The sequence below is a fragment of the Perkinsus marinus genome (assembly GCF_000006405.1).
Source record: "Perkinsus marinus ATCC 50983 genomic scaffold scf_1104296962554, whole genome shotgun sequence".
NCBI lineage: Eukaryota > Perkinsozoa > Perkinsida > Perkinsidae > Perkinsus > Perkinsus marinus.
In genome coordinates, this window is record NW_003205389.1 from 70,365 (window position 1) to 80,436 (window position 10,072).

A 10,072-nucleotide genomic window follows, 5' to 3' on the forward strand; every position below is an offset into this window, starting at 1 on the left:
AACCCCCACCGATGCTGCAGGCAGTTCGGAGATGATCGCCTTCTCTCTTTCAGACGTTACATATCATCAGGTCTGCGGTGGATATGGAATGGTGTCGCCTCTCGCCGTGTCACCCTTTCCCGATCTGTTCTCCCTGGTGATCTCATCATGCCTCCTGATGCTGACACACCCTTCATCGTGCAGAACGACGAGGACGCCAGGAGATATACCCTATCACAAGTTGTTATCCCTCTGAATCTCCTCGACAAGTCGCTGCTACCAACAAGCATCGGGAATTTCCCTTCAGCGATAATAGCGACCATCCACGAAGCTGGTGACTTGACTGAAATTATTCCAAGGGAGAAGTTCAGACCATTGGTTTCCCACGCCCGTAGTGTGTACATTGATCCTGTCGATGGAGGTGCCCTTCGTGCCTCATTTACACTCAATAGCGGTAGCTACGCTGATGTTGCTATGCGAGAGGTTTGCGGGGACCAGATTCTATGCAAGTCGGAAGAAGGGCCAAGAAAAGTTGAACTCAATTTACTGCGCATGTTTCCAGATATCTGTTTCTTATGAGTATCGTCTATTACGTTATATATTGAGTGTCTGGAAATCATCGATGAAGTACTCAAATGACCAATCGCACATTCATACACTCAATTCCTCGGCATCTTCCTAATAACGTAATTGTAATTAGGAGGCTTCGCACTTCAAGCTAAATGGTACTAACCGTTCAGTACTACTGAATCACTAGTAGAAGTGTCGACAGTCGTCATTGATTCTAACCACCCTGACTAACTCAAAGACAGCGCGTTTTGCCCATCATCAGAGAAACTTTGTAACAGCAGGCACTTGCCTTCCCCAACAACCAGCGATATTGGTAAATCTATATAACAATGCCAATGCGTCGTCAACTTGAGGTAGTGGTAGGACTGCTGCTGAAACGATTACTCATAATGATGATGATAATCCTGCTGGGGTAGTAGTGGTAGGAAATGTTGTAGAAGGCGCGGTGATGACGTGAAGGGGGCAAGCTCTTATTAGTAGTCGACGATGATGAAGTTTACGTTACGACAGTCAAGTCGGATGAAAAAGGGAAGAGTTATGCCTCATCCTCGTCGTCGTGATGATGATGCTTGGACTTCTTCTTTTTCTTCTTCTTTTCGACGGCCTGAAGCAGAACACTGAAACTCTCAGCCGGTGGGTTTATCTCACTTCCTCATCAGCCTCCTCGGCCTCCTCAACTTCCTCTACAGCACGCTTCTTGTGATGCTTCTTCTTTTCTAAGGCCAAGAGCAGTAATGACGATTCGACCTCTAAGCTATCTCACCTTTCTTCACCGGCTCCTCCTCTTCCTCAGAGACTCCTCCTTGGGAGACTCCTTCTTGTCCTCAGCAGGGCACCGGTAAGCTTAGAATCATACCCTCATGCTTCACCAGGACTCAGAGTGTTTTCGTTGGGTCTATGACATGTCAAGTCCTCAAACAACATCACAGAGTCTTCACTCACCTTCCCTTCTCATCCAACTTGCCGTTGAGGATGAGCTTCTTCTTCTCAGAGGCCCTCGGGCCATAACCCCAACGGGAATCATAAGTGTCGCGCTCCATAATGACACGCTTGATAGTTGCCACACAACCTAACCGAGACAGAATCATCCTCGACATACCAATGGGGCCGATCGTGCTTACCATGGTCAACACTAGCGATGACAGCCGTGGTCATCTGAGCGATGCCCAAGGCGACCGCCTCTCCCTTCGTGGTCATCAACACTACGTCCTTGCCGACCTCGATACCATTCTCGAATCGGAGGACCTGAGGAAAGACGTCAAGAAGGATCTACCCGATCCGAGCATATGCTTACACCAACAACCATCAACTTAGCACCATAGCAGACAGCGTTGACAGCAGAGTCCTTGAGGACGATACGGGGATAGGAGACGAGGATGCGCTCTGAAAGGGCTCATCAATGGACTCCGCAAAAGGATAGGGGCTGCTGCTCACCAAGGGGCATGATAGTACGTCTGAGGTACTCCTCGGATCTAGTGCTCTCGTAGACATACCTAATGCAATCGGTATGATAGGAAGTCCCAAAAGGAAGAGTGGCTACTGAGCATCGAGCAAGTCATGCATGGTGACGAGCTGATCTTGCTCCCCGAGATTTCCAGACCTCACACGTCTCAGCTCCTGCATGTGGGCACCCACACCGAGGAGGAGGCCCATATGGACACAGAGGGTTCGGATATAGGTACCTGGTTACGTATACTAACAGTGCATATTCGGCGACTGAAAAGACTCACCGGCCTCACAGGAGACGTGGAAGACGGCCATGTGCTTCTCCTCGTCATAGTCGAGCAGCTTGGACCAGTAGATGGTACGGATACGGAGCTGACGCTTCACAGCTAAGGCATGAGGGTGATATGATACACGTATGGTGCGCTCGAGGTCCTACCAGCAATGACTGGGGGCCTCTGGAAAAGGGCACCAGTGAGCTGATCCAAGGCTCGAGTGATAGCAGCCTCTCCACCAGGGTCAGCGTGGAAGCGGACCACACAGACGTACCTTGACGCACAATATTGGTTCCTAGGGAATCTCAGATGTATATTACTCTTTTCCCGCGCCTTGTTGGGCTTTCACGAGACGGGTGGCACGGTTGAGGCATACGAGGAGGCAGCCAGAGACCTAACAATGAGCAGTAGTGACGGATACAACATAGAGGGGAATTACCTTAGGATCGAGAGTGCCAGAATGACCAGTCTTCTCACACTTGAGGATGCGCTTAATCCAAGCAACGACCTCATGGGAGGAAGGGTTGACCGGCTTATCAAGGTTGCATACGCCGTATAGCAAATGCTGGTCGAGAGGACTACACCGAAAGATAACACGTGAATAGCTATGGACATCCCCATACGAATCACAGCGTGTAAATTTGCATCATACGCTTTGAGGAGCACACCTAGAGCCTATTGCTCCCCATTGACAGTAATGAGGAGCCCAATAGCGAAGTACTCGGTAGAGTCTGGCGTGTCACCAACGACTAGTCCGACTTCCCACCCTACCGATTGAGTGGGGAGCAGCCGAAGGGCAGAGGAGTGTAGTGTCCGGTGCGCACGTTTAGCCTGTCGTAGTTCTTCAGCAGAAGGGGCCACTCCGAGGTGTTGATCGGAGGGCTCACGCTGGAAGGCTTTATCATGCAATCCGTAGATTTCTGGGCCTCCGCAGTAGAAGAGGCGGCGACAGCAGCAGTAGGAGCTTCCTTCTTAGTCTTAGCCATACTACCGACAACAACAGCAGCAGCAGATATACTAAGAATGAGGAGGAGTCGTAGTGAGGCCGACCAGAATTATCCAATGTTTTAGCAACACACACACGCTGGCTTGCTGCTGTGACTATAGAAGGCCGAAGGGAACGCAAATTTTGAGCGGAGCGAAGCGATTTTTGTTCTGAAATTCATGATTTGCGCTATCAACTTTGCCACTGCGAGAGATCCCCGGTTCGATCCCGGCACGTGTCGACTGAATAACACGACAGGCAAAAACTGTGAACAGCAATTATTGTTGGTAAATATTTTGACATGTCAGCCACTTACGACCCAACTGAGGCATGGACCACCGACTACGACGGAGTAGTCTCCTCTATACTCCAAGCATAATGAGGCGCCAATATACGCCTCCTTGAGGAGCATCTCACCATCAGTTGTCAAGAGGCCATCAAGCAACTCATTCCGGACTAGCTGCCTCATCGAGTGAAGAGAGAGTAATGAAGCCCGTCTGATGGACGTCCAGCTGCCGCCACAACTGCTTAACACTGCGAGTGAAGCTCAACTGAAGAGAGGACAGAGGAGTCGGCAACTATTAGCATTTGGACTACGAGCTGACTGACGTTTGATCAGTGATTTTGAAAAAACATAGAGCTGTATAGACTGAAGGTCGGAAGGGTGGTCTCTCAAACCATAGGATATGGGTTCGATTCACTCCGAGCATACTTACCTCTCTAGCGACCCGACAGAACTTCGTAAAAGGTATCTTCCCCTCTCCCTCCACATCCAAACTGTACCGCCAAGCGTTGCTCAAACTGCCATGCCTGAATCGAATACACTCGCGTGCCCGACTCCCGTGCTGGTTCCATGGTAGACGTCGTGCATCACTCACCTCAACACGAGCTGCTCCTTGAACTTATTCACCACGCTCGTGCCTACCATGTCCATCGTGGAAGACTTCAGACTGGTCTTGCCGAATATGAACTCCCGAGATCTAAGTAAGAGCATGGAACAATTAGCTCGGACAACGGGCAGAGAAGGAGAACAGCGAAATGCTGCCTCCCATACCTTCGCGACTGGTCTGCAAGTTCTTCAAGGCCGATGAAGGAGCTTCCCTGTAAAGTTTGGAAAGACTCCTCCCACGTGGCTTTCAGGCGATCGACTTTCGCTTGCATTTCTTCCAAGGATGGCTCGTAATTATCATGGTACCTACGCCACTCAAGGTCTTCATTGTTCGTTGTATACGGCCGAAGCTTCACCATTGCTCCCACTGTCCAACCTGCCCACGTAACTTCTCCACTTCTCGTCTGGCAACCACCAGCTCTGCAGATGGGCTTTGCGTTGCCGCCATGTTCTCGAGCTACAAAACCTCAGATGACTGCCATCGTGGCAACTCGGGGAGAAGCCACCTCTGGTTTCGCTTCCTGCCCTGCTCCTCTGGCATCTCGGAGCTCATCTCTAAGATGTCTTACTTCATCTTCGTGTTCGGCCCGCTCCTGGAAGAGGGTCGATCTGCAAGGCTATATTGATCTCGGATTGCACCCACTTTCTCCATCTCGAGTTTGAGTTCATCTATCTCGGCCTGTGAGGCACTGACCCTTTCCTGCATATCCTTCAGCTTCATCAGAGCTGCCCTCAACGCCTTTTCTGAGAGACCGTCAGTCTCAGACTGAGTGTAGTGACGGTCGAGAGAGACGCCTACCCGCCCCAGCAATTGTCGACCTGGCCAACTGTGGCTTGGCAACTGGTGACGCTGATGGGTCCCCGGCTGCCGAGGACGATGGCGTTCTGTCCATACCTAACAAGGGGAGCTTGCAGATATTCTTCGTGTGCTTGACATGGGCTGTTCATAACGATGAGCATACCATCGTTGCCAGCACGCGCCTCTTTTCCATTGCGATGTTCTCGATCGGTTCCCACACGGTCATCCTTGGCTAAGATCTGTGGAGTATCGCGTGACTGCACTCCACCTTGGGTATGGGGTATCCCCTGTTCAGGTTGTGAAAGACTTCCAGTCGCGGACATAAGTCCAACTGCGCGAGTTGGCAGCATAAGTTCATTGTAATCCGTACTTATTGACAAACACGAGATAAGTGTGGGGAATACAGAAAGAGCAGGAACCATTGTGATAGCACAATGATATAATTCACCTCCAAGGTTTGGTAGAAGTTGTATGGTTTGTTTCAACTTCCCGAGATTAAACCGGGTTTCGGTTGAGGTCAGTGACCAGCACTAAATTGGCAGTGACCAATGGTCATGGTAATTTTAGTGCAGTCTGACAGACGATTTTGAAAATTTACTGGCAGTTTCAAACTATCCTGTCGCATATTCCCATCCGAAGATGACTAGAGGACCATTGATAAGGATGAGAATGGTCTATAAAGGTTATTCAATCCCCAGTTATCAGAGTTCTTCTCGTGTAAAAATGTATCTTCTCGCAATGATGATAATCTGTGCACTCTAAAGTTGTTGGCAACGGATTTCGGTACGATTTCTCAATCCTCGGCAGAGACTCAAAGCTGAGGGCTCAACTTTACACTTCATGGCAAATGCATATGCTCGAGTTCAAACATCCTCTTCCCCTCGATACTTGTATTGGAAATGGATGTTGCGCCAAGAAATTGCGCGCTCGCCCAGCTCATTTTGCATGACAGCTTCAACCTTGTTCTTCCGTTAAACAGCCTACGACGATGAGGAGAGGGGTAGAGAGCCCACAGACGGTGGGGAAGTGTGGCAGAGTAGCCCCTCGCCACCATCGCAAATTCACTATTGCCTTTGCTATTGTTGTACCAGGTTGACTATGATTGAGACTTCCATGATGTGTGAAGTCCTAGTCTAGTTATGTGTGATCATGTGCGGAGTTCTCGGGCTATTCCTTTAGCTAGACTAGCGTCTCCTGCCCTTATACTATGTCAAAAGACCTCTGGCTTCCCAAGGTGGAGTTGGAAAAGAACCCTGAGTATATTCAGTGTCGCGAGTAGGTTCATTATGCTTCTATGTCGTCCTGAGCTTTTGGTATTATGTATTCATCGCCTTCCATTAAAAATCCGAGCCCCAAGGCTCCACCGTTGAGACGTTGTGAATTGTTCTCTCATTGCAGGTACATGGCTCGACATCGCATATCAGAGCTTCTTCACGATCTCTTGGCCTCAGTGGCCTTCCATAAGCCAGAGGGAGGAAGGGAAGGAGTCATGTCCTTCATGGCTCAGCAATTGGAACGCCGCGGTACAGAGGGAGCAGAAGCTGGTGGCCTGTTCGATATGAAGGAGATCGAGTCGGTCTTTCACATGGCTGATCTACTCAAGCAGGGCATCATCACTCGAGAGCAGGTGGGGGACCGTTGCGTACACCGCAGCCGAGTACGGGTTGGATCCTTCTATCAAGAGACTTCATCGGGACATCCCTCATCTCGGTCAGTGTCGATCAGCCTTGAAGGCTCTGGCGTGTTCGGCCAGGCAAGAAGAGTTGATTGATGGCGTTCCTGGGGATAAGTCCACAAGCTTGGAGATTCCGCTGAAGGTCGACTTGTCTACTTTCGTGGAGCTAGCCAGGAAGGCGTTTAGCTTACGAGTGAGATACCACTCACTACCACGTTAATTGGAGCCCCCCTCGGCCTTTAACTCAGGTTGAGGATATAGCCGTGTCGGGATGAGTGTTGCTGTTCATTCATGCTGCGCGCCGAGTATACATGATCACGATGATGTCATGAATATGATACTCTGCCGTATGTTGGTCTGTGTTATAGCTATAGGACCTGTAGAGCAGGGACTGCTTTACATGGCTTCTCGAATAACATCAGATGAAAGGTGGCCCAAACCGAGAACGACTGGCCTCAACATATCCAGCAACCTCAGTGTTGCTTGTTCTCGCTGTTCATGTTCGTCACAGTTCTCTGGTGGACCAATGGTTCCAATGGATCCGTCCTAATTGCCTCCCGAGCCATCACAACTAGACGATGTATTGAATCCATCGGCCAATAAGTTGTCGTGTTGCATAGATATACATGTGACTTGAGACGGCCTAGGTCCGTGCATCCCCATGGCGAGGGAGAATGCAACGCCAATTACACTGAGGCCGATGAAGTCAGTCGGTATATCCTCAGGGTGAACGTATACAGGAGTACGTAACGTGCTATACGTTATGCAAGTTATCAGCATAAACTCGTCTTGCGCAACTTTCTTCAACCGATGAGCGCCGTTGAACTTGGACGTAGTCGGTTTTCTAAACTTTAGAATCTAAAGTACCAGCTCCCTATCGGTGCTCCATTTTTCAACTCGGTGTAACCATCGACTCCTTTCTAGCTGCTAAATTCTAGAGAAGCTCATTCGTCTATGATATGAATTTCAAACCATCGATAAATGGGCGAATTTAGCAGCTCGTCATACTATGATGATGAAAAGAAAGCAGTGGAAATGGCCGCGGCCATCGGTTAACAAGAATAGGACAGTTTGTGACAATCTCAAGGTCGTACGTATCATACGTAAGACCTTGATACGGTATCACGGGAACAAGATCAAATGGAGCTATCAAATTCTTTCTTGAGGGTCACCCGAGCGCGGGTGGGGAGGAGCGCCCCCTGAAGCAGTACACATTCGCAAGAACTTATCCTGTGTATCCCTGGACTCTAGGCCTGGAGCGAAATTCGAGAGTAGGCACAACTTCCCAATACGTTCCTACCGTAGGAACGTATTGGAATCCGTAGAAATTCCTATAGACCAGGGCACCATTGTTACGGGGCAACTCTCGCGGTGGTGGTTGAACTCGTCTGCTAATGCTTAATTGTGATGAGGCTTACTTGAGCAGGCTTGTGGAACTTGAAGTGTTAGCTGCTATGCCCATTGAGGATGAGCGTTTCAATGACTAACGTCTCAGCTGGACGGGTTAATGGGTGCACACTCCAATCAGGCGTACTATTTGCCAGCACTTTAAGTACTGCTATTGCATCCTTTGCAAGAGTAAAGTAATCTTTCACACTAATAACTTTCCAATAATATACTGAATAATTTTTCCAACAAAAAATTAACCTATATCCTGCAGCTCCTAAATTCAAACGTGCTCACTTTCTAACTTACCCACACGGATATCCACATCTTGTTCAAACCTTCGGTAATTTTGTGCGTAGTGTGGGTCTGCGTCGCGATTGGGAGTAGGAATCAACTCAGTGGCCATTGGCCACTGGCCAACACTTGTCCAAAGTCGATCACATCGATTTTTCCTCTCAGTACTGAACGGTTCAGTCCGAACCTCCGGCTTTACCAATGGCCGGTTCAACACCATTGTTGGTGGAAGGGTATCTCACAGAGACGCCCTGGCAGAATGAACCTGCCATCAACTAAAATTATCACCCGTGAACCAGTGGTTCTATAGGTATGTAACGGCGTCAGGATTGTGATGGGTGTATTTCTCTTGGTACAGCAGACCACCGAGCTGGGACATGGCTGAGGTGAAGCAGATTTGGAGTTTGTAGGTGTCCGTGAGTATAGGCTATACTGTATAGCATGGAGAAGCTCAAGTGTTGTCTTCAGATCCTCCAGCATGGACTATATCCGCTGCTTGGCGTGGAACCAGCATGTTGCTCGTAGTACTCCCGGGAATACTTCTTTCATGGCGGCAATGATAGATGGTGCACCGTCGCCTAGAACAACGTGACACGTTGAACGTGTAGTGTTCTTTGATCGAGTCCCAGTACTGGAGCAATCTGTGGCAGAATGCTCAATCGGCTCACCCGATTGGGTGACTGTCGACCCTGTAAAAGTCCCTGTAAGACTGGAAATTCAGTTAAAGCGGAGATTAAATATTAATCCTCAGCATACTTAGCGAGCGCTTAGCGGTCGACATAGTGCCACGAACCGCGCCGGAGACGTCGGTAGTCAGGACGCTGTATCGGCCGGAGATGGTGCTTGCATGGCGGCGCATTACTAGTTGCCTTAGAAGCTCCAGCCCTGCTTGGGGTGCTCATCAGAACGGGAGGGCTCCAAGCCCTGGGGCCCAGGGCCTGGGCTTGTCAGGAGTGATACTTTTGACAAGCCATAGGCTTGTCCATTCCCGTCATCATCACATACTATGTGACGTGAATGGACCCAAATGCGAGCAGGCAACGGTACTCGCATTCGGCGGAGGTATCTTCTGAGGGCGTCATTGGTGATGGTGGTGGATATTATCCACTGGATAACGCGGTCTCAGCGGGATGGAGAAGGGCCCTTTCAAATTGGAAGAGTTCTCTCTTTTTCAAAAAGAATTCATTTATTTCTATTTCATTATCTCTTTCAAAAATTTTCAGAAAGAAACGAGAAAGAAATGAAAATAGTTGAATTATATGCTACAATTTCTAGTCTGAAAATTTAAGGAAGATGATTTAAAGGTATGAGTATGAAAATACAAGGCACCGCCTATCGGTGATGATTGATAGTCGAGATATTACGAGAAAATGCGACTTACATAGACGTTATTGTTGAGTCCCCGCGGTAAAGGTAACGGTCCGTTACTAACGGAGGAGGTGATACTAGAGGGTCATGAACAACTAGGCCTCAACAGAGAACAACCGGGCATCATTTCATGAGAACTGGGCGATTCTGATACAATACAAGTATACACCTAGACCCTGTGAGCTATAGAGCAGTGAAGCGTGGGATGAATTTAGAGTCAATGTCAATAGCTGCTGAACTTCGGTGTCTCGAATATCTAGTCCATGGCGATTCTGATACAATACAAGTATACAGCCAGGTTCTATGAGCAATAGAGCATTGGAGTGTGGAAGGACCTTCAGACTGAAGGCTTCAGTAGCAGGCTCAAGTAGGTTAAGTCAACTTACCTACCGGCAGCATTGTTGGGCTA

The 10,072-nt window shown here is 49.0% G+C and overlaps 2 protein-coding genes across 2 annotated transcripts; one reads left to right on the top strand and one right to left on the bottom strand.

Moving 5' to 3' along the window:
* Positions 1-1,084: 1,084 nt before the first annotated feature.
* Pmar_PMAR026255 (H/ACA ribonucleoprotein complex subunit, putative) lies at positions 1,085-3,286 on the bottom strand (the record flags this gene model as incomplete). The annotated part of the gene is made up of 14 exons (XM_002771717.1): positions 3,039-3,286; positions 2,707-2,845; positions 2,588-2,661; positions 2,432-2,541; positions 2,280-2,381; positions 2,090-2,231; positions 1,984-2,042; positions 1,844-1,932; positions 1,671-1,794; positions 1,492-1,618; positions 1,419-1,444; positions 1,313-1,372; positions 1,198-1,265; positions 1,085-1,153 (listed from the first exon to the last, which is right to left on the bottom strand). Exons 1-14 carry the CDS (start codon positions 3,251-3,253, stop codon positions 1,085-1,087), a joined length of 1,404 nt encoding a protein of 467 aa, XP_002771763.1. The 5' UTR covers positions 3,254-3,286.
* A 2,861-nt stretch (positions 3,287-6,147) lies between these two features.
* On the top strand, positions 6,148-6,890 carry Pmar_PMAR026256 (conserved hypothetical protein; the record flags this gene model as incomplete). The annotated part of the gene is made up of 4 exons (XM_002771718.1): positions 6,148-6,215; positions 6,339-6,567; positions 6,656-6,808; positions 6,864-6,890. The coding sequence occupies 4 exons, from the start codon at positions 6,148-6,150 to the stop codon at positions 6,888-6,890; spliced, it is 477 nt and encodes a 158-aa protein (XP_002771764.1).
* Positions 6,891-10,072: the final 3,182 nt, after the last annotated feature.